Source organism: Populus alba, chromosome 3 (assembly GCF_005239225.2).
Source record: "Populus alba chromosome 3, ASM523922v2, whole genome shotgun sequence".
Taxonomy (NCBI): domain Eukaryota; kingdom Viridiplantae; phylum Streptophyta; class Magnoliopsida; order Malpighiales; family Salicaceae; genus Populus; species Populus alba.
This window is the reverse complement of record NC_133286.1, coordinates 3,376,821-3,399,920: the sequence shown is the minus strand read 5'-3', so window position 1 is coordinate 3,399,920 and position 23,100 is coordinate 3,376,821. Positions and strand designations below refer to the sequence as shown.

The window sequence follows — 23,100 nt, the reverse complement described above, 5'->3', positions numbered from 1 at the left end:
AAAGACAAAAATAATACTTGAAAGGATAATAACGTGTTGGTTTCTTTAACATGCATTTTCTATAATAAAATAAGAGGCAAAACAAGTGAAATCCACCCTGTCTTGGGAATTTTTCCAACGATAGTTCTGCTTAAAATCTTGGTGCTCGTTTCGAAGCCACTATGGGTGGAGTAAACGAGAGAGTAACACCATGGCAGTATCGTATGAAAATCATCGAACTTAATAAGGTAATCAATTCTTTTAGGGACACTTAGAAAAGGAATTTCTGCACCAAGTCAGATTCACATCACTTTAATGGTAATTACAGGAGTCAATTCCAAATTTATCTCTCAGTATAGTAAAAAAATCAATTACATTGAACACAGCAGAAACTATCAACGCTACAAAATTTCCCAATTAAAGATCTCGGCGGGTTGGAGGGTTGGAGATCCGATCCAAACAGCTGGATATGGTCAGGAAGATGATGAAGTATGTAAGAACGCATGGATGTATCTCACATCGAGAAATTGCCCTAACCATGTGTGAACCAAAGTGTTCAGGTTCCAATCAACAGCAGTGGCGTGCTATCAGAATTACAGCACTAGTATCAAGATCAACTGTCAAACCATGTACGTCATGCCAACCTGCATGAGGTGCGAGTGGGGCACGCTCAAATTTGCGGTTCCTCTTCTACAGTTTTTTCTCAGAAAAGCATAGAAGTAGTTTATGACCAACTTCTTGATAAACCAGGAGTCTTTCCTTGCCCTAATGTCTCCATGGCCAAGAAGATATACAACCCCAGATTCTTTAGCCTTGTGAATAAAAGACAGTTCCCTTTCAAGGCTCTGTTCTGCATCAGAAGCAGAATCTGTGGGATACCCTATGTTTGCCTCCTCAGATGTGCTTGCTTCAGAAATGGGCTTGCTTGTGTCCTTGTACTCACCTAGTAGAGGCACGCCAAGCGAGTAGACACTTCCATTCGGAGCTATTAAAACTCTTGTACTAGAGTAATCATCCTCATAGTCTGTATCATCATCCCCGTCACTCTCTAACGAACGTTCCTGAGCTTCCCTACGAATGAACTTCTCAAGGCTCTCAATTAACAGCTGTTCAAATGCCTGGTGATTCTCCTTACGAACATCCTTGTAGCCATACCTGTTTCAGCGATAAAATTTAAAGGGTGAGAAGGTAAAAAGAAAAACAGAACATTGATTAATACAAGAAGATTAATGCCCATGAAAATCCCACACTAAACAATCAAGAAAAAATGACGAGTAGCAATAAAATTATCATCATGAAAGTTGCCAGGTCATCTAACTGAAAGTCACATGTTTCCATGCATCAAACATCTTCCCACATGCAAGAATCAAGCTCATTACCTAGCAATACAACGAAATATGTGGTAGCTTTTTGGGCAGACTCGTCGGAAAAGGAACCTTTCGCCCTGAGGCACTACTGGAACTGGAACATACTTTATACACACAAATATAATCATTGAATGGATAGCCGGAAGAGTGGTAAGAAAATGGCCAAAAATAGCTGGTATTCCTTTGACCAGTTCATTGTATATCAAACCAATGCCTGGGGCTCTAATAGTTCCAAGATTGGGTCCCAATTCACGCACCAAATCCATTGACAGTTTTTTCTTAACTTCAGTTTCATACTTGAGCTTGCTCCCGTAGTTCCAGACTAACATTACAAAAAACATAACTACAGCAAAGACCAATATGATCCAACTTCCATCTCCCACACCTCCTAGAACTGATGAGAAGAAGACCAATTCTATTCCTAGGAAAATAACCAAAAAACTCAGGACAATAATTATGTTTATCTGCCATATGAGAAGCATAACAATCGTTACTAAAATTGTTGTTGTCATCATCACCCCCAGCTCAGCAATTCCTGTAATAACAAATTACCATTGGAATAATTAAACATTCACATTATTAAGTATAAATAAAAAGCATATAATTTGATACAAAACTTTGAAGTGACTAGACTCTTTCAACACAGAGCAGATTATTGCATCAACAAGTTGCATAAACACCAAAATAATTGAAGCAAAACACGGGTTCACTTGAACAGTTTATAAATGGAATCGGCTGCTCAAGAATAGCAGTAGTGTAACAGCTTTTCAGCTAGGATGAAAGATAAGCCAAAAGATAAATGGAAGAAGCTCAATAGTCAATTCATTTCCTAGATATTCACAGTATGATTCAGAAGTTATAAACTATCACCAAAACATTGACTAGCGATCAACAGTCACAACAATGTAGCTGCCACAAACCGTGCACAAGAAAAACCCAACCACTGAAATTTCAGCAAATAATCAACTACATGAGTAATATTAAGATACGATTCATTTCCTTGTAAAGCTTCCACTCCTGTCTCCCTTAAGTTTAAATTTTTCTTCAACCAAACTGATAGGCAGGAATTTATCCAAGGCAAAAGAACTATTTCATTTATTGATCGGGGACTTTAGAGTCAGTTTTTGAAGATTGTGAGAATCCCGGCTTAACATTACTTACTCATTTTTTTTGCATAGGGGGTGTTTGGGAGTATGATAGCCATTGTTTTTTAAAGTGTTTTTTCCTTGTAAATACATCAAAATAATATTGTTATTTTTAAAAAAAAATCATTTTTAATACCAGTGCATCTAAACGATTTAAGAACACCAAAAAAAATTAATTTGAAGCAAAGAAAAAAATAAAACAATTTTAAATTTTTTCAAAAACACTTTTGAAATGCAAAAACAAATGGGCTCTGGTTCCGAAAGAAGATACTCGACAATCAGTGGACAAAAAAGTATTAGTTCCCAGGCAAAGATAGCAAATGGTATGGTATTCAACACAATGATTAGGAATAGAGTAGCAGGCCACAAAAATTTAATTCAAACAATGACAAACACTAAAACAGGGGGGAAGAAACAGCTAATAAGAGATACAGAACTGCTGAATTGAAAGCTGGCTTATTACTTTTATCACAATTCAGGACGGGCAGTCACAGTTATGAGAAACTTTGCTCAATGGTGCAAGCATACACAATTCATGTGAATACCAAGGGTAATATGTCAAAAGACTTGCTAAAAGTGGACACTTCAAGACAAAATATTTTTTGAAAAGTTGTACAATTCACCAGTTGTGTTATATCTATGGAAGTAGAAACTGGAAGTTTGCACCAGCATTTCCATTTAGTGTTGGTGGAAGCATTATGACATGCCTTCATGATCGTTAATTCCATCCAATTGATTCTTTTCTTTTTATTTTCTGCTGAAGTAAAGGTGACAATACTTCATTTGGTGTTCACTGGGTTATATCTAGGACAGTGCTTAGTACCTGGTGGGAATTGTCAAAGACATGCAGTAGCATGATTGCATGCCAGAAGGTTCCGCTCAAGTCTTTTTAAGTCCCGAGCATTTGAAGTTACAGGCATGCTGATGGTGAAATTAAAACAGGGACATTGTGTTATTGGACCTCTACGATGTCTACTTGCTAGAATGTAAGATATAAAAACTTCCTATTGCTTTCATTGTTGGTGCTTTATTCTATACTCCTAGGTATCCTTCACTTTTTTTCTTCAAGACATTCATTATGTCATTAAAAAGAATGGAAACAAAAAAGCAAACTCAATAATTGATGAACAGTTGAGATCAGAATGCTAGGAAAAAATCCAACTCAAACTAGGAAACAAGTATTACCATATGCATTTCCTATCTCAGTAATGCTTGAGATAGAGCAGACGAGCACCAGGCAAACTACCAGCAAAAACCAGTTTATGACAGGAATATAAATTTGACCCATGAATTTCCGCGAGGTATGAATGATTTTAAGACGGGGGAAACAACCAAGCGCTGTTGATTGTTTTATACATGAAAATGTAGCAGTAGTCATAGCCCGGCTAGCAATTAATGCCGCTAAATTAGCAATGAGGAAGACAGGCCAGAAAACACCACCTGCAAGACACACACCAAAAATTGTTGCAACAGAAATGAAACTAACAGTTTCCAAATGTAAGACAGGACTAAATTCAACTTTATACCACAATAAATAATTTTTTTCCCAATACACGATGCAAAGTAAGAAGAACAAAAGTCACAAGGCTGTGCAAGTTGCAGTTAGATTCTATTTTAAGAAATTACATAAGACTGTATCAATACAGATAAAAAGTGAAGCTTACTTGGAACTGAAGAATAGAAAGCATGCTCAGCCAGATCATCAGAGTAATGTTCCATTAGGTATGCAGCTTGACCCAAATAACCCAATAAAAGGCAAGGTAAAACGAGAAATACAAAGGTAAGCTGCAAATGATCACTATTAAATAAATCAGAATCGTAGCAATCTAACAAAGAATATAAAAACAGAAAGGCTTCATGACACTTGACATCAGAGAAACTTGAGATTCAACATTTGATACATTAAACAGGTATTTTCTTGCTTCTTTACCTGCACTGATCTCACAGAAAAGTAGCAAAGATCCGCAAACATTGCCTCAGATCCTTAAAAAAACAGCGAAGGAAGAAGCCATCAGCAGCAATCATAAAAGAGCAGTGCAGCTGCAAACATCACCTTCCAAGTTCATCATTTAATTAAGACTAGGACATTCTTTAAATTGGTGTGAATTATTTACAAGTTCCACATTACACAATTTGTGCCATTGATTGAGAACAATTGCTTTAAGAGAGCTCTGCTAAACAGCAAAAAACTTATATAGACAAAACTGGTATTGAAATTTATTCTGTCTTTGCTAGGAACACCTCAAGTCAAGATCTCTCAATCCCTGCCAGCACCAGATAACCATGCAAAGGCCCTATTTTTCTCATGAAGGCTACATTTGCTACTAATTTTCCAATCAAAGAGGACAATTCATTAAGAATTAAACTTCCTTTGTTTTTGTCAAATTTGGAATTGGAGGTATGGCCCATACCTCCCCTGCAACAGTAGACATTGTGCCATTCATATTATGCAAATTACTCCCCATCTCAACCTTTTCTTTTCTTTTTTAAATTAGAGAAAACCATACTAACATAAAAGGGATTTACAAAAGCTTGATGGAGAATAAATCATCCTCTCAAAAAAGAAAGTAAATGGAAAAAAAAAAAAACAATTGTCTTAAATGTACTGGTTTTAAAAAATTCTAGCATTCTGATCCAACCTGGTACAGCATGGAACAACACATACACCACAAAACCATATCATCATACTATCTTTCTTCCTCCAGAAAAAAAAAGTGATTAACATGAAATCTGACACTATCACATGAAACCCAAGAATCCCCACCATTATAAACAATCTGCACCACATATCCTCACAAGTGGGCAATTTAAAAATAAGTTACTGTGATGCTCATCAATTTGTTGCCACAACATAAATATCGAGAGATAAGACCTTGTGAGGCCTTCCTATTTGCAACAAATCATCAACAACAAGGCCCTTACTTTAGAGACTTTAGAGGGTACCTTCCAAGAAACGGCGAGACAAAGAAGAGGGTAAAGAGTTAGCAAAATGGGGAAAATGACGAAGAAAAGACTTATACGAGAAAACACCAGACTTTCCAAAGAACATCATCTGTGATCAGATCACTTGCCAAACAAAAGAATTAAGAATAGGAAGAAGAGAACCTCCAATTCTCTATCATTTAGATTCCTAAAGAAACTGAATTCCAGTTTATATTATCCCCTTCCCCCTCCATTTAAAAAAAAAATACACAAGAAATAGAAGCATTATGCAAACTGTATAGGTGATAAAAACATTGAAAAACAATAGAAAAGGGGAGTTTCGCCTAACACTCCAAAACAAATCACCTCCATCTCTATTTTCATTGCCGCCATCCATACAAGTTACAAGCCATCTCCGGACCAAAGCAATGGCAATAGGAAGAAAGAATTCATTCCACAAAGTCCCATTCCTCTAGTTGAAATAGAAGTTCATCAAACCCTATAATGACGTAGTTTTTTTATAGTTCATAGATATTTAATCTTACTTTTTCTTTTTCCAGTTTACTTTAAGAAAAATGTTTCTGGAGTCGTAGTACGTGCCATCAACTTCAAATAAGGTTATCATCTTGGAGGAAGTAAGCATTCCAAGCAAACCTGAGGAGCTAAGACAGTAAGATGGTTGCTATTAAACTCTTTCTTTCTCCTTCCTTGGTATATGTACAAGCCTGTCTCTTTATAGAAATTCCTTTCTTTATTTGTCAAAAGTATGCTGCTTAGTGAGGTTTGGGGATCCATCCTCTGTTTCTTAGTAGTTTAAGTGACTCCACTCTTTGGCAACATAACTCCACTCCATCATACTTTCAAGATTATTCCAAATGCAATCTCCATTCAACAAGAGAAATGGCAAGGCTATCCAGCACTCTCCTAAATTAGTTGATGAAAATTAACCCATCTTTATTGTCACTAACTCCCAAAAGATCACACTTTTTAGGTCAATCAAATCCAGTTATCCTCTAACAACCACCATTTATCGATGAACTTTATAATTCCTGCTACATTAACCTAAATTCTTTCATGGGCTTCATACACCCATTATCCAACATTATTCAGCTTAGATGAACTTCATAACAGCTAGTGTGAGTATTATCCAACCACAAACAAGAAAATGATTTGGTGAACTAAATAGAGAGCCAACCAAATTTACATGTGGAATCAATAAGAACGTAGTACCACTAAACAAAAAAGGCAAGCACCATCGCATTCAAGCACCCAAAAATCCTACTTTAATGTGTTACCTGTTGCACATAGCAAGCAACCTCCAAGTGCACGCCAGCCCTTAGTTGAGTTCCTCTTGAAGAAGTAATAAATGTGAACAGGATTAAATGCCCTCAAGACACTGCTATCATATTTAACAAGGTTATAAATCCCAATGGCTGCAAGAGAACAAAACCATATGAATAAAGCAGGGCCTACAGCAAGTCCGACTTTACTGGTCCCAAACTTCTGTACACTGAATAAAATTACAAGAAAAGCAACCGAAATCATCACCACTTGCTCTGCACAAAACAAAACAAAACAATTAACTCAATATTATAGCTATTTTTCCACAACAACAAGAATACAAAAGGCAAGGACATTTAAATTTGCCAGTGTAGTAGAAGGCATGCAAGGTTTGCTAATTTGATTGCAGTCAAACTAATTTCAAAAAGGAAGTATTTTCAATCATTTTCCAATAAATTATTTTCCAAAACCTGGAACATGCAAGAAATTTCTTTTGTTTTTTTTTTTGGCAGTGAGGAGGGGGGGTTGCCCAACAAAATTCATCCACAGTGTAAATTCAAATTGATGATCTATTAGGAAAGTTCACCCATGCCCAAACTGAACCAGTGTCTTGATTCATGCCCAAGCTGAGCACTACAATCATTAAGTTGCAGAGGGCATTAGTATAGAGAAAAACTCATTCTCCTAGTTGCTACTAGGTACTAAGACAAGTGCAAAATTCGGTGTATAAATCAGCTCCGGTAGTATTGAGCGCTTTCTGAACCATATAACCAGCAACTGATCTCGCACAATTTTGCTATATAAACTATCCACACAACAACAGCTTATTCCTGCACCAGCTTTTGATGCCAGGTTGGCATGTATTCCAAAGACATTCTATGTTCGAATAATTTACAAAATGACCAAAAAAAATCTTCTTCCCAGTCTACTTTTTTCTGGCATTCAAACACTAAACATACAACCCAAGTTTCTATCATTCAATGGACAATCTGATTACAAACTCCACCCAGGATTACCCTATCTTGGATCTCCTATAAATTACACAGCAAACAAGTTTTTAGGTTATCAAAGTTACGATTATTAATTAATTAATTAATTAATTTGACAGCAGTCCAGGTTACAATAACCTGCTGTCCAGATCCAGAACCCAACTTCCAAAACAAAAGAAAGAAGGAAAGGAAATGATTTGATCCAAATGTCCGGTCATCAAAAGAATAATTCATGAATAAAAAGTTGGGAAGAAACCCTATCTCTAATGAAAAAAAATTGGTTAACAGAATGTTAGATCACCTTGCTTAATTGAAGCTACTCCAACCTTTAGGCCACCAACAGCAGACATTACTGCATTAAGACAGACAAAGATACCTGGGTAAATCACAAGGTACTAGCTACTAGGAACCAAAGAAAAAGAGAGCAAACATGGTCTACAAAAAAAAAATCAGTACATAAAAAATCTAAAATAGCTTTTTTGCTCATATAAACCATGACTTAATTATAATGAACTCCAAAAACAGACCTGACATGGCAGGGGTAACAACCCCATCAGCAATCAACATAGAGGTACCAGCAAGCACTAGCATGAGAAGCATTCTTTTGAGATGGGGTGATGTCTCAAGTCTCTCCTTTATTTTCAAGGATCTCTCAAGTTCTGCTGAGGGCACCTTGAGCCTGAAGCTAGATATACGAGCATCGGAAGGAAGCTGGTTAGGGAGAAGATTGACCTTAGCATGGCGACAAATCAAAGAGTACAGCGCAAAAGTGCCACCTGCAATGCAGTAAATATAACATGCAGTACAATGGTTACAAGCCATAATCAGTAACTAACTAGAGAGGCAACCAATAATAATTAATAACCAGTACCTTCGCCGTCATCATTGGCCCAAAGAACAACAAGTACATACTTAACAAGGGGAATCAATATCAAAGTATACAAAACCAAAGACAATGCACCGATGACATCTTCTTCCCCATTAACAGGTGCTTTGTTAAACATAACATGGAAGGTATACAAAGGACTTGTCCCAACATCACCAAATACAACTCCCAGCGTTTGAAATGCAAGTATTATTCTCCTTCCCACGCCCAATTCCTGCCACGCATTTTCCATTTCCAGATCAATTTTTTTTTTCTTTTTTCACTTGTCAAATTCAATCAAAGGATAAATAAATAAATGTTTTCACTTTCACCTCGTAGAAGTAGTCGTTGCGGTGGGCGCTGGGGATCTCTAGGGCTTCGACATCGAAGGAGTCGATGCGGGGACCAGTTCGGATCAGCCGCTGCTCGGCCGTGTCCTCCTCGTCTTCCTCCTCAGAGTCTAATCCACCACCGCGCCGCAGTTGACTATGTTCTTCGTCGTCGTCGTCCATCAGTGAATCATCCTCGTCATCGTCGTCGTCTTGAAACACCCACCGTGACTCCACCGAGTCCATCGACGCTAGTCGACTCTCGGATCTGCCAATGCCGTCTTCGTCTGCCATTACAATTCGGATTCTGCTAGGGTTTCAGAATCCGATCGATTGAGTGAGGAATATTTTGGTCTGTGCGTCTTTTTTGTTTCCTAGTTTTTTTCTCTTTCTTTTTTTCCGATGGTTTTTCTAGATCGCCCGAGGATCCATCAGTCGGTTTGAATTAAAAATCTGGTCATCCGGGTCAAAATGGACCCTAATGAATCCAAGCAATCTAATCTGGCATGAGTTTTCCTACACGTGATGTAAAATTTGCATAAGATAACCCATTTCTTAGAAAAATAGCATAAAATATTTAAGATAAATAATATTAAATTGTTAAATATTTTATAATGGTAACAGAAAACAAATAACCTGTCATTTTTTTATTTTAGTTGAAAAAATTAAAATACATAAAATTAAAATCTTTAAATAAAAAAAATAACAAGTTCAAAAAATAGGAATGAAATTTGACAAAAACACTTGAATTTTTCCTTATTTTAGTTACACAAAATGAGCATAAAATATTTTAATAAATAGTGCTAAATTGTTAAATATTTTATAAGGGTGACAGAGAACTCCATAACTTGTTATTTTTCTTCTTTTAGTTGAAAAACATAAAACACATGAAGTATAAACTCTTAAATAATAAAACAATAACAGTTTAAAAGACAGATAATAATAAATGAAATTTGACAATAACACTTGTATTTTTCCTTGTATTATTTGCACAAAATAAGCATAAAATATTTTAGATAAAAATGTCACACTGCTAAATTATAAGAGTTACAAAGAATCCCATAACCTGTCATTTTCCTTATTTTAGTTTGAAAAATATGATAATAACACTTGTATTTAAAAAAAAATTATGTAAATATTTATTTAGGGTTCAAAATTAGTTTTATTATTTTTAAATTTTTAGTGCTTACTTCATTACTGCAAATGATTGAATGTAGTGTGGTTTATGCTCATAATAATTATGCAATTTTATTATTCTACTCATTGATTTGCATGTTAATATTTATACAAAATATATTGATCCCATTGAATTATACGCTAAACCATTCTTATTTTCTTCAACAAGGCTTCCTCTCGTATTCCGATAAATTCTTCTATCGAAAGGAGTCCAATTTGTTATCATGACTAGAAAAGGTTAATGAAAAATCAAACGGTGGCACATGAGTATTCAAAAATATATTTTAAATAATCTTATAAACTTTAAAATTAATAAATATATAAACCTTAAATAAATAAAAATTATAAATTATTCTATCGAAAGCAGCCAAATTTGTTATCATGACTAGAAAGGTCAATGAAAAATCAAATGGTGACATATAAATATCCAAAAAAATAACTTATATGTATCTCGAATAATCCTATAAATTCTAAAATTAATGAAGATATGAGCATTCTATAAAAGAAAATTATTGCATCATGAATTGAGAATTTTCAAAACTTATTGCCAAGGCAAAAACTTTTGTAACAATCAGGGACTATTACAAATTCAATTTTTTAAAAACAATACAACATAATAGAAGCATATAAAACTCACATCCATCGTGCTTATCCATGTTTAATAAAATTAAATATGTTTTTATAAGTAGATACTTAATTAGCTCTAAGAACAATATAACTGTACTTTAGAATTTGAAAATGAGAATTCTAAGCATGACCTGGAAAACCAAATGTAATCTCATCAAAGCTTGCCACTACCCTGAAAAACACCATAAATCCAAAGTATCAGATGATGCTCAGTATTAGAGGATTCCTTTTCCCTATTCTTCTAGAATAAACATTGAATGAACCACCTTGCCTCGATGTTGGTTCTAGTGCAGGTACTGTTATTATTGCAAGACAAGAATATGAGAATCAAATATGAATAAAGATGAAACAATCAAGTAAGATAATATATTGGGAAAATAATAATTAAAAAAGGTCAAAGCACAAAAAAATTATAACAAAGTAAAAATAGCCTGAGAAACTTGAGGTGAAGAGCTAGAAGTAGGAGGAAATAACAGCACAGGGTGCCGGGGAAGAGAGGGATTTTTGATGAACCACACAAAGTGAAAAGGGTGAGAGGGATCTTTGATGACATAATTTTTCCTGCATCTCCAATGTTCAATATACTTAAAAAATTCACCTTCCTTCCAATATACCTTTAGTTCCCCTACACCTCGTCTTGTACACTATTTTTTGTAGTTCTTTCAAATTCAATCTAACCTCTGTTAATCCAAACTACCTACAACATAAATTAGGTTAATGTGCAAAACACTCATTAAAACAAATAAGAAATGTTATGCACATTGATATTGGTAGTTGGTTATTCAAATATGAAGGCAATTTGATACCTTTATATGGCTTCCATATAATCTATAAGAAGAACGATCCTATAAAAAAAGTACATGTAAAACTATCATTAAATCCAATTTCTATACATATAATGTTTACCTGATCGTCCTGCACCTCATTCAAAAGTCTAGAATAGTCACTTGATGATTTCTTCTTACGAAAATCTCGAGATACCATCTCTAGAGAAGTTGTCCAACTCACCAAGAAAACTCATCGTCTTTGGCGAGTATTGTACCTTGATTTACCACACTAGCCAAAGATGGAAGATGTATCAAGGCAAAGATCTACAATAAAGGACAAGATATTAATACATATTTCAAGAAAAGACAAAATGTTAGTTACTTACCTAAAGTACAAGGTTGTTTCAAGACTAGTACGCATGACATCCATCGAATGATCCGGACTCATAAAGCGCCCGCCTGTCGGGCCTAACATGAGCTCAATGCATAAAATAGTTTTTGTAAAATTAAGGATAGAAAAGAATAAAAACTAACAAAAAAAGCAAAGTGTACATTTCCGAAAAAATCACTAAACAATAATCAATAAAAGAGGCCCTGACATGTATTCATTATGTAGTCTCACTAAACACATTAGATTCAAGTACGACTTGAGTGCAAGTAGGGTGTACATTTCCCTTTAACTTGTATCATGTAGTCGTTCAAAATCCACGTTGCAATCTTGGTCCGATATGATTGTGCTATTTTGAATTATACCTATTATGATATCTCTTTGTTGTTCAATATTATCTCGATGATGTAAAGAACAATGATTCCACAATCCTCCTTATATGTGTTGTTCAATATCTAATTCACGGTAAAACACGGATCAAATATCTAGTAATAACTCATTAATAATCTATGTATGCTAAAAACATCTCTATTTGTTCCATCTATCACCTCCATTCCATCGCTGCTTCCATTTCATCACCTTTGCAGCTTTTCTATTTTTTAATTGCCGGTGTCTTACAACTTTTCCCTTAACCCAATAAATTTCATAGATAATTCCCTACTTTTTTCTTCACAATGACTAAGCAACACAACTATAATAATAAGAGAGCACAATCAGTAAATCTGGGATGACGGGCAATAAATTTAATAAAAAAAATTTGAACCAAAGAAAAAAAATGTTGAATTTTTAATAAGTCGAGTATCCTTACTACAATCAATGTCGATAGTAACTTAAGCAACAATTTAAAAAAATTATCTTGATTAAAGTTAAAAATGACATTGAAGTTTGAAAAAATTGATTGTCAAAAGAAACACCTTTGTAAGCAAAGAATCTGGACTAGTGTAAGAAAAAATATCTTGAAGTTTGCGAAGTCAAACATATCACTTTTACTATCAACTTTGTAAGTATAAAATCTTTCTGTCTAAATTAGTGTGTTTTTACTTTCTTTAAATTACTATCAAGAAGCATGTCCAACTATAGCACTTTTACTTGTTTTTTATAAAAATTTCACGTATTTTTATTATTGCTCAATTGAATAAAAAAAATTATTTTAATTAATAAATTTAATAAACACAACTATGTAAATGTACTTGTCTAACAAAATTAAATATCTTGATTTTTTCAATTTTTATTTTTAATTATTGTTTATGATTTTGTTTTTCACTTATTAACACATATAGTTCTCGATTTATTTGATTACATGTATGCATAATTTTTTTTATTCACTCAAAATTTTAAAAATACAAAAACGCATCGAAAAAGCTTGTGTATAAAGTTTTTTTGTTGAGAAAAAAATAGTTAACTCACGACGAAACATGAGTCAAGTATCTAGTAATAACTAATCAATAACCTACGTATACTAATAGCATAATAACTTGCCTGTGCCAATAACATCTCTATGTGTTCCCTCCATCACCTCCATTCCATTGCAACTTCCATCCCATCACCTCTACAGCTCTCATTTTTCAATAGTTGACGTCTTTAATTTTTTCCCCTAACCCAATAAATTTCATATATTATTCCTTATTTTTTTTTCTTCACGATGACTAATCAACAAAACAATAATAATAAGAAATCACAATCAATGACGATCATAAGAAAACTGGGACGACGAGCAAGGTAATTTCTTTTGTATCACTGTATGTGTAAAAGTGTTATAGAGAGAGTGGTGAGATTTTGTTTTGTCTTGTGAAACTTTCCTTCTAATTGTTATCGATTGTGTTTCTCTCTATACACTTGTAGATATTAACAAATGTATTTTTGAATTTAGATCTATAATGCTAGTCTAGATGCATAATAGCTTTTGTGAATTCAGAGACCAGTAATATGCAGTTTTTTTAAGCTCTTATGTTCAAACATGTTTACAAGCTAGCTTTTGTGATTCTAATATCCTGGTAACAATTTACAAGTATACATGCATAATAGTTTGAATTACAATTATAAAAATATCATGGATTTTACTCCTTTATAATGTTAGGGTTTTATATCATAATCACCGATGTAAAGGAACACGATAAGTTATTTTCTTTCCGTTGAGCTTTTGATATAATTTATGTATGACCATCTACCTTTATCTAGATATATAATCGCATTGTTTTAACACATTCTAAAGTTTCATGGCTTATATATTTTATTAAGTTGTGTTAAGACCTTAATAGAGAGTAAGAGTTAATACTAAGAAAAACTTCAGCTAAATTTCTGAACAAAAACTTCCTTAATTTTGTTAGTTTTAGAACCCTAACGTTATTAATCTTCTAATTCCCTAATTTTTCTTCAGCTAAAATCCAAGTACAAATTCTTAGCAATTTGGATTGCTTCTGGGTAAACCATATTTTTTTCTTTTGATGGGTTATCTTATTGTTGCACAGTTTAGGGAAAATGTTTTTTTTTATCTCAATCTAAGTTAAGTCGCGACATAGTGATATCTTTTCTAATTTCATCTCATTTAGGTTCAGATTATATTATTTTAAATAGAAGAATCTACTTCTAGTTTTTATACCGCTTTTACTACAAGAAAAGGTACGATTTGTTTTCACGATGTCGAACATAATGTAACCGATGAAAAATGCTTGATAAGAGAACATATGGGGGTGTTCTACTCGAGAGATGTCCTAGGAACATATCATTCTTGAAAGAAGAGGAAGTTGTTATTTCTCTTTTATTGACAAGTTGTTTATGTTGTTGTAATTTTGTTTTTGTTAATTGATGAATTTGTTTTTTATTGTTCATTTGGGTAAATCCTAATTTTATATATAATCCAGATAAAACAATATATTTTTGATTAATTTTTGAAAACTCATGCGAATTTGATAGTAATTGATGAAATTTGTTTTCAAATGGTTACATATAATATCTTCAAATTTGTTTAGGTATAAATAGACATATAGTAAATTAGGTATAAAAAATATGTCTTAGGATCAATTATATAAATTCGAGTAATTTTATTAGCCAGTAACAGTTGAGAAGAGAGACACTAACAAATAAAATTTTACAATAAAACTATTTTTTTTCTTGGTTTAGTTACATAAAACAATTGAGCATAAGAAATCTGACCATGGAAGTTGATTTCAGTTCAGTGGTTAAGCTATTACATAAATTCAAAATAAAACTAAATTTGAATTTGCAAAAAAAAAAAGAGTGTCAAATGATGATAGATTATGGGAGGAAGAGAGAATGAGCGTGTCAAGTGAATCAAGGCTTCCCCATTATTATGTACGAGGGTCTTGTAGTCATTTTGTTCTTCTTGAATTTCTTGTTCGACTCATGAAAGAGTATAACTAGTATATTAACTTGCTTTTGTCATGGGCAGGCCAATTATTTCTTAAATTTAAAAAAATTAAGAGCATGAATAAATTTTTAACTGTGTTATTAAACCTAACCAGATGAGTTAATTTTGAATCAATTCAGCTATTTACCTAACTCAAGTTTTTAATTAAACCATGTGGAAGTTACCTCGACTTAAATCAATTAATTTCATAGATTCAAATGCAACCTTGATAATCGATAAAAATATGAATTAACTTCTTTAAAAAACTTCAAGATGATAATTTGAAAAAAAAAATATTAAGACAATGACAGATTTGATCAACTTCGGTCCTCTCGCGACCTGGGTCATAGACTCTATTGGGCTGAATAACTTTTTTTATTTAATTATATAATAAAAATAGATGCTCATCAAATTAAGTATTGACCTAAAAATAGACACTTACTTGAGACAATTATCCTTATAGAATGCAAACAAAAATCCATGATGTAGAATATCTCTCAACCAATCTAATATTAAATGATAAAATTAAGAAAAAAAAAAGTTAAAAACAATAAAAAGACTAGAAACAAAAAAAACATATTTTATCGGTGAGTAAACTTGTCAAACATATGAATCATGTAAGCCAAGCTAGTAAATCAAACCTATGAACTAGGTCATGAATTCTACTGAAATTATAATTTTTTTTTGTTTTTTGTCAAAACTATTTGTTATTTACTATATGATAACAAAAATAGATGATTGTGAAATCAAATATCAATACAATACTGAGATGTTTTTTTAGATCATGATAACCTCATAAAAGATGAAATATAACTAATTATAAAACTGAATTTCCAATTAACTCAGTATTTAAGGATGAAATAAAAAAATTTAATTAAAAAATAGTTAACTTGCCACTCCCGAAAAACCAAGTCAACTAGCCAAACATATGAATAGGTCCATAGATTTTAGAAAGTTTAATAACATAATTTTTCTCTAAAACTATTTTAAAAAAACTATATGAAAAAAAATAGACTATAGAAAAGTTAAGTTCAATTAAAAAAAAGACACCCTATCAAACTTGTGAACCAGGGGAATCCGGGTTACCCTAATAAATCCGCAAACGATACTAACCTTAAAGAAAGGTAAAATAAAAGGAAATAAATTATAAAGCCAAATTTTCAACCATACCAATATTAAAAGATGAAATCGACAAAAAACAAATTAAAAAAATCATAATAAAAATTCAAAAAGAAAAAAAAATAAAGCAAAACACCATGGATTACTATTATCATTCATAGTGCAATGTGTGTAGGTGAATATTAGTTTCCTCATATCTTTTAATTTTTAGTACTTTATAAAGTTTAATAACCTGACTTTTCTCTAAAACTATTTTTTTAATTGCATGGGAAAAAAATAAACTATAAAAAAGTCAAGTTCAATTAAAAAACACAATCCATAAAAATTATAAACCGAGGCAACCCGGGTTACCTTGGCAAATCTATAAACTATACTAACCTCATATAAAGACAAAATAAAAGGAAGTAAATTATGAAGTTAAATTCTCAACAATCTTAATTTTAAAAGATGAAATCAACAAAAACATATTTTTTAAAAAATCATAACAGAAATTCAAAAACAAAAAAGAAAAAAAGAAAGCAAAACACTATAGATTATTATTGTAATTTACAGCGAACAATGATTTCTCTACATCCTTCAATTTTTTGGTATTTTATAAAGTTTAATAATATAATTTTTCTCTAAACTATTTTTTAATTATATATATAAAAAAAAAACTATAAAAAAGTTAAGTTCAATTAAAAAAAAATAAGAAAAAAAGAAACCACACCAAACCCATAACATAAAGCAGCTGGGCAATCTAAGTTATATTAATAAACCCGCAAATCTGCAAACCATGTTAACATTATAAAAATATAAAATAAAAAGATTTTTTTTATATAAAAATAATTAAAAAAAAATCATATAAAAAAATAGTGTTTTAAAAAAAACACCAATAAAAAAGATACTGTAACAATATACAAGAGAGAGAGAGAGAGAAATTATAGTATTTCCCATATATGTTAACTATTTTATTAATTAATTTATTATGAAACTAAAATTAAATTGGGTTAGGTTTAGCATGGATTTTTCAAGTATAATTTTGAAAAAATATAATTAAAAAAAATAAAAAAAAATTATTTTGTCAATTCAAATAATGAATTTTTTTTTTTTGAAATAACAAATTTTTTTTCGAATTATCACCCTTACTTTTTGGCCAAATTAAAAGAGCTTCACGAGTATACTGACAACATAATTCAACGAAAAATAGTGAAGGTACCATACCAAGATAATTACAAAAGTACAAGGACTAAATAAGGCGATGAATCTACTATATGAATAACCCCAGCAAGATTTTCTTCAAGAAAGTTCTCTCGATCTCTTTCTGAACCGCAAACCCTAACTCTCTCTGCAAAAGATGTCTCACTTCGGCAGGTCTGGCCCTCCAGACATCGCCGACACATACTCTCTTCTCGTCCTCAACATCACCTTCCGTATGCTCCACTACCTCCCTGCCTCTCATTGTCTCTGTCTGCTTATGTATGTATATATGTATGTATGTATGATTTGGTTTATGTTATCAGGCACTACTGCTGATGATCTGTTTCCGCTATTCGACAAGTACGGCAAGGTTGTTGACATCTTCATCCCTAGAGATCGAAGGTTATTATTGTCACCTTCTTCACAACTCTCTCCTGTTTTTTTTTTTTTTTTTTTTTTACTTAAAGTTGTTCTTGGTCGTTTAGAACTGGGGAATCGAGGGGCTTTGCATTTGTGCGCTACAAATACGCTGATGAAGCTCAGAAGGCAGTGGAAAGGCTAGATGGTATACTCCCTCTTCCTCTTTATTTACATTTTTATCTGGTTGAGCATATTGGATTATTTAAGGTTTTTGTTTGTTTTTCTCTTCAGGGAGGGTTGTTGATGGTCGCGAAATAACAGTTCAGTTCGCAAAATATGGGCCCAAGGCTGAGAGGATGTAAGTTCCGGGTCATGAATTGTTTGTTATGATAACTGGTGTGTTGATTTTTTAATTGTAGCTGCTATGTTTATGGTTGATTGGATTCTGAATTGCCTCTTTATTTCTGTATCAGTCATAAGGGAAGGATTGTTGAAACGCCTTCAAAATCAAGGCACAGGTCCAGAAGTCGCAGCCCTCGGAGAAGGTACCTTTTTTTGCGCCTTTTTTTTTTTTTTTAGTGAGTTATTGATTAGTTTTATAAATATAGCTTCCCTAGATTATTCTAGTACGGTAGCTGTTCTGACCTCTGAATTCTGAGGTAACTAGAATGTCCCTTAGCATCAATCTTTATGCATTTAGATCCCAAGAACCTCTTGCAATTGATAGGTTTTGCTGTCATTAGCTTGCTCTCTACAAAATTCTGCCTTCTATGCTTTTCTTTTCCCTGTAATCTACTGTTTTTTCTTGTTACAATAGCACTTCATGGGTTTTTACCCTTTGAAATTTACTTTAGTAAAATATGTTTCTGCACTTTAATGTCAAATTAGCCTTTTTTCTGTTCTGGTTTATTCTCTAGGTGCAAATTTTGTGGTGGAGAGGGTTTTTGTTGGTGGTATATGTTTTGTGATCGAGCATGTTGTCACTGTGTTGTTTTATTGTTTCTTGGTGTGGAACCTATTAATTAATATCTTCAGGTACCGAGATGACTCTAGAGATAGGGACTCTAGGAAGAGAAGTAGGAGCAGAAGCAGGGACAGGGACAGGTCTGACCGTGACAGGTACCGTGCAAAGGACAAAGATTATCGTAGACGGAGCAGGAGTCGCAGTGCCAGTCCTGATTACTCCAGAGGACGTGGTAGAAGCCGTTATGATGATGAGCGGCGAAGTAGCAGCCGATCTAGGGATAGGTTTATATCTTTGCTTATTAGTGCATTGTTGTCAATTTTAAGCTGATAGCTTTGTCTTCTTGCTGTTACTATATCTTTTTAATGGTCTTGGTAATATTTCAGTCTCTCCCCTCGGCGGAGCCTGGAACCTCGAAGGAGTTATTCCCCACGTAAGAACTCCCCTGTGAAAGGTGAAAGCCCTGATAGACGCAGCCGTGATGGTGGGTCTCCAATCCCTCGAAGTGCTTCTCCACGAGGTCGGCCTGCTGCGTCTCGTAGCCCATCCCCGCGAAATTCAGATGTTGATGTGAGTTGTTCTCCTCATGCTCCCATTTATTGAGTGCATATGAGGATTTCTTAACTGGCTGGTTCTGTTTTTTCATTGTGTAGGAATGAGCTTTGAGGGTTGCATGGATCTTTTGTGGCACTTTGACTAGTGCCAATCTGATGGTTACGTTGCTACAGCTGAACTCTCTTTTAATCGTTGAATATGTTCTGGTCAGGTTTTAAGAACTGGTTTGGTGCTTATATATTTCTATGTTGAACCCAATGCATCTCTAATTAACTTGGTGGGTTTGCCTTGTATGGACTTTATAGTTTGTAGTCTGATACTTTACTCTCCGTGAAAGACTTGAGTTGTAAGCCACATTATTGTGCTTGGTTTTCTTTTGTTCTCTTGGATTTGGGATCATGTTTTGTGTGGGTGTGATTTATTGCATGAGAAGGCTGATTTAACACGTGCATTCATTGGATTTTATAGTTTTGTTCCGGAAAAGATTGACGTGGGGCAGATGGCCAGGATGTTGATATTGTGGATATTGTAGCTGTTGATGCTGTTTGTAAAACATAGATGGATGATCGTGGTTGTGATTTCTCTAAATTTCTGATGAGTGGTAAGATAAAAAAACGTCCACCCCTGATTTCAAAACAAATCGTGTCATTCTGGTGTCTGATGTTTGACCTGATTATCTTCTGGTCTTTGTTTATCTTGAAATTATTGGTCCTGAGATGGGGGTGGTAGTTGCTGTGATGGTATAGAAGGTGGACACAAGATGATCGTGTTTTGCCTGTAGCTGATGCTGCAAATGAAGTGGACCTGTTAATAGATCTCATACTGATACATAGTATGAGACATAGTATGCAGTTCTGAATTTTGCAGCCGCAGTTTTTTACAGGCCAGGTTAACATGATTCTGCCTATTATTTGTTTGGGGCATAAGACTTTGCCATGCTTAACGCCACCAATATAACCTTTTAACTAATGTTGCTCAATGTAGTGAAGTAAGCATACAAGTCCGTGACTGTAGCTGTTGAAGTGATGGCTGATGCCTGTTCTGTTGTATGATATTGGTCGGTCCGTAACTTATGCAAGTATTAGTGAATAATCACCTGTAGCGGTCAGTTGCTGCCCTCCATGATGGGGTTGGTTCGGTAATGGTACTAGCACTTTTGATACTGGTGGTGGCTGCTACCTTGCTGTGTTGCTGGCTTGCTGTCAGTTCCATAAGTTGTATGCTTTGCCATGTCATCCACTTTACTGCGATACTTTGTTTGGAAAAAGTTGCTTTGCAATTTGCTTTTTTTTTTTCCTTTTTTTTTATTGTGCTCCAGTCAAATTTTATGCCCATTAGGGAAAGATAACTGCTGTTTCTTAACCCTTATCTTATCTTTTTCTTTTTGGTTAAGGTTTCTTATGTATTGGATTGTACATCTGCCACCTGGTCCTTGTGCTTTATCTAGATTGTATCTTCTAAACACTTTTGAGTGTGCTTATTGTATGTTCTTTGAACTAGTTGGTTGGTAGTATTATTACATCACTAACTGCATTTGTGATCTGTTCAGTATCATCTCGCTGTTTCTATGGGTTTAGCTTTGTGTTCCCTTGTGTAGATTGCCATGCAAGCATAACCCGTAGAAAATTTTCTCACCAAGAACCAGAGTGCTTTTTAGAGAATTGAATAACTGTGCCTTTTAACTGTTGGTATTTGTATTGTGTGAATTTTGACCAAGGCATAAGAACCTGTTTGGGAGTTGGGAGTGTGGTAGCTTTTGTTTTTTAGTGCTTTTTTAAAATTGCACTTGTCTTGAAAAGGCATCAAATTGATTTTTTTGATGTATTTTTAAGCAAAAAACACACTCGAAAAGTCTGCACTAAAATTCCGAACATGGGTCAACTTGTTAAAAAAAATTCATTTTCATATGTTATTTGGTTCTGGGGTTTTTCTTAGTCCTGATTGACCATCTCAAAATGAGTAAACTTTTAATTCTTTTAGGCATTGTAACCTAAGGTAGTCTGCAGTTGGGACTGTTTCATCTCAACTTTTTGTGGGATTCCTCAGGTATGTGCCATTTTAGAAATGATGACTGGTGGTTTTGGCAATGTATTGCAAAAGTAGAGGCTTCAGCTTGTTGAATTCAATTTTCTGAAAAAACTTGGGAACTGTTTATTTTTATGAGCAATAATTTCATACTTCACCGCTTCAGTTAAGCAATATCCTGTCTGAAAAGAAAAATGCATTTTTTAGTGAGAAAATAGTTCTGAATTTTGATATTTTTTTCTCGAGAAAAAATAATGGGGGTGTTTGATGTTTATTTTCATGGATTTTAAATGGAAATGGCGGAGGCACCAAATTTTTTGGCCCTGGGATGTTTCTGCCTCCCTTTGATTCTTCAAAGGAGATTAATCACGCAAACTTGTAGTCGGGATAGCCTGCTCCTGTTTCGTTTCCATGTAACTAGTCCGAGTTTGATCAAATCTCTTTTGACGATTCTATGATTCCGATTCAGTCTTTTCTTTCCATTAAATATATATTTGATTAGAATGTCGAGGTTTCAGACTCCATTTCTTGGATGAATGGACTCGATGGGGGCATGTCATACATTGTGGGTCCGAGGTTTTTTTATTAAAAAAAAATTTAATGTCACAGGTTTATTTTAAATAAAAAAAAATATTATTAACTTAGGTTTTAAACAAAGAATAAAATTTAATAACCTAGGCTGTAGCTTGGCTCACCAATTAGGCAAAATTTTTAACCAAAACCTATGATTTTTTTTTTTTTTATAAAGATCAAAGTCATTTTTACATATTATAAAATTAAAAAAAAGTTGACTTTGGTTAAAAGTCAATTAACCTAACTCCGGACTTTTGAGATTTGTTATAGGTTGATTCTTGGGTTTGGCTTATGATAAGTTATTTTTTAAACTAGTAACTTAAGTTATTAAAATGAAAGTTTATCTTTAAAAAATTAAAAAAAATTAATTACATGTAAAGATCTCAAATTAAAATAATAATAATAAAATTAAAGAAAAAATCAATTACGTGTAAGAATTTAAAAAAAAAATAATTGAGGGTGAAAATTGAAATAAAAACTAATTTAGAGGCTAGGAACAATTATTTGATTAGAAGGTTAAATTAAAAACAAAAAATAAAATGATAAAATGGTAAAAGAAGAAGAGTAAGCACTAGGTTATAGCATTAAATGCAAGGTTGTTAAAAATATATTTTTAACTCGGCATGAAAAAGGGGTAATAAACTCGAATTGTAAAAACAGATAGTAAAATTGTAAGGAATTTTAAAATACATTAAAAAAATAATTCATGCTTCATATAAAAATTTATACATAGTTCAAACATCTTGAAATAAATGGTTCAAATAAAAAAAATTATACATAATTTAAGTAATTTTTCATTAATTAATAATTAACAAATTTAAAACAAATAATTTATTAGTATGTCATATAAACTAAAACCAGCTTTATTTTTTTACGAGTTCAAGACAATATAAAAAGCTCAACACAAAATTTAAAAAATAAAACATGGCGCACCCACTATTCGGAAATGCTATATGGGCTTATTGTCTGAAATGATATTTGTTGCCATGTTCATTTCATTGAGACCTCTTTGACTTTCAAATCTCGATGTAGAAGAAAACAAACAAGGACATAACAGAGAAGACACTAAAGCAAATTGAGCAAAAATCCATTGCCATGTGGCGGCCGGTGATTGATTCCACTT

General features: G+C 33.2%; 2 protein-coding genes across 5 annotated transcripts; one reads left to right on the top strand and one right to left on the bottom strand.

Moving 5' to 3' along the window:
* Positions 1-250: 250 nt before the first annotated feature.
* On the bottom strand, positions 251-9,312 carry LOC118029054 (potassium transporter 7). Its single transcript, XM_035032857.2, has 10 exons — positions 8,881-9,312; positions 8,555-8,783; positions 8,211-8,459; positions 7,985-8,035; positions 6,709-6,969; positions 4,422-4,474; positions 4,156-4,276; positions 3,677-3,931; positions 1,359-1,881; positions 251-1,134 (listed from the first exon to the last, which is right to left on the bottom strand). Exons 1-10 carry the CDS (start codon positions 9,169-9,171, stop codon positions 600-602), a joined length of 2,568 nt encoding a protein of 855 aa, XP_034888748.1. The 5' UTR covers positions 9,172-9,312; the 3' UTR covers positions 251-599.
* An 8,261-nt stretch (positions 9,313-17,573) lies between these two features.
* Positions 17,574-20,843, top strand: LOC118029068 (uncharacterized). 4 transcript variants are annotated; one of them, XR_012169433.1, is made up of 10 exons: positions 17,574-17,733; positions 17,824-17,902; positions 17,986-18,065; positions 18,152-18,218; positions 18,334-18,409; positions 18,900-19,108; positions 19,211-19,394; positions 19,478-19,537; positions 19,848-20,267; positions 20,364-20,843. XR_012169433.1 is itself a non-coding variant. In XM_035032886.2 (8 exons), exons 1-8 carry the CDS (start codon positions 17,658-17,660, stop codon positions 19,481-19,483), a joined length of 759 nt encoding a protein of 252 aa, XP_034888777.1. In that variant the 5' UTR covers positions 17,574-17,657; the 3' UTR covers positions 19,484-19,768. The 4 variants fall into 4 exon arrangements, 2 of the variants coding, with proteins under 2 accessions (XP_034888777.1, XP_073264349.1); XR_012169432.1 differs by having other exon boundaries at positions 19,478-19,725; XM_035032886.2 differs by lacking the exons at positions 19,848-20,267; positions 20,364-20,843 and having other exon boundaries at positions 18,334-18,405; positions 18,914-19,108; positions 19,478-19,768.
* Positions 20,844-23,100: the final 2,257 nt, after the last annotated feature.

Bases quoted from the DNA above. Each gene is read 5' to 3' on its own strand.
- LOC118029068 (XM_073408248.1), top strand. From the start codon at position 17,658: ATGTCTCACTTCGGCAGGTCTGGCCCTCCAGACATCGCCGACACATAC. The intron at 18,066-18,151 runs GTATACTCCCTC...TTTTCTCTTCAG, and splicing joins GGCAGTGGAAAGGCTAGATG to GGAGGGTTGTTGATGGTCGC. The intron at 18,410-18,899 runs CTTTTTTTGCGC...ATCTTCAGGTAC, and splicing joins GCAGCCCTCGGAGAAGGTAC to CGAGATGACTCTAGAGATAG.
- LOC118029054 (XM_035032857.2), bottom strand. From the start codon at position 9,171: ATGGCAGACGAAGACGGCATTGGCAGATCCGAGAGTCGACTAGCGTCG. The intron at 8,036-8,210 runs GTCTGTTTTTGG...GTCTTAATGCAG, and splicing joins TGTTACCCCTGCCATGTCAG to TAATGTCTGCTGTTGGTGGC. The intron at 6,970-7,984 runs GTGATCTAACAT...TGTTTTGTGCAG, and splicing joins AGTAGCTTCAATTAAGCAAG to AGCAAGTGGTGATGATTTCG.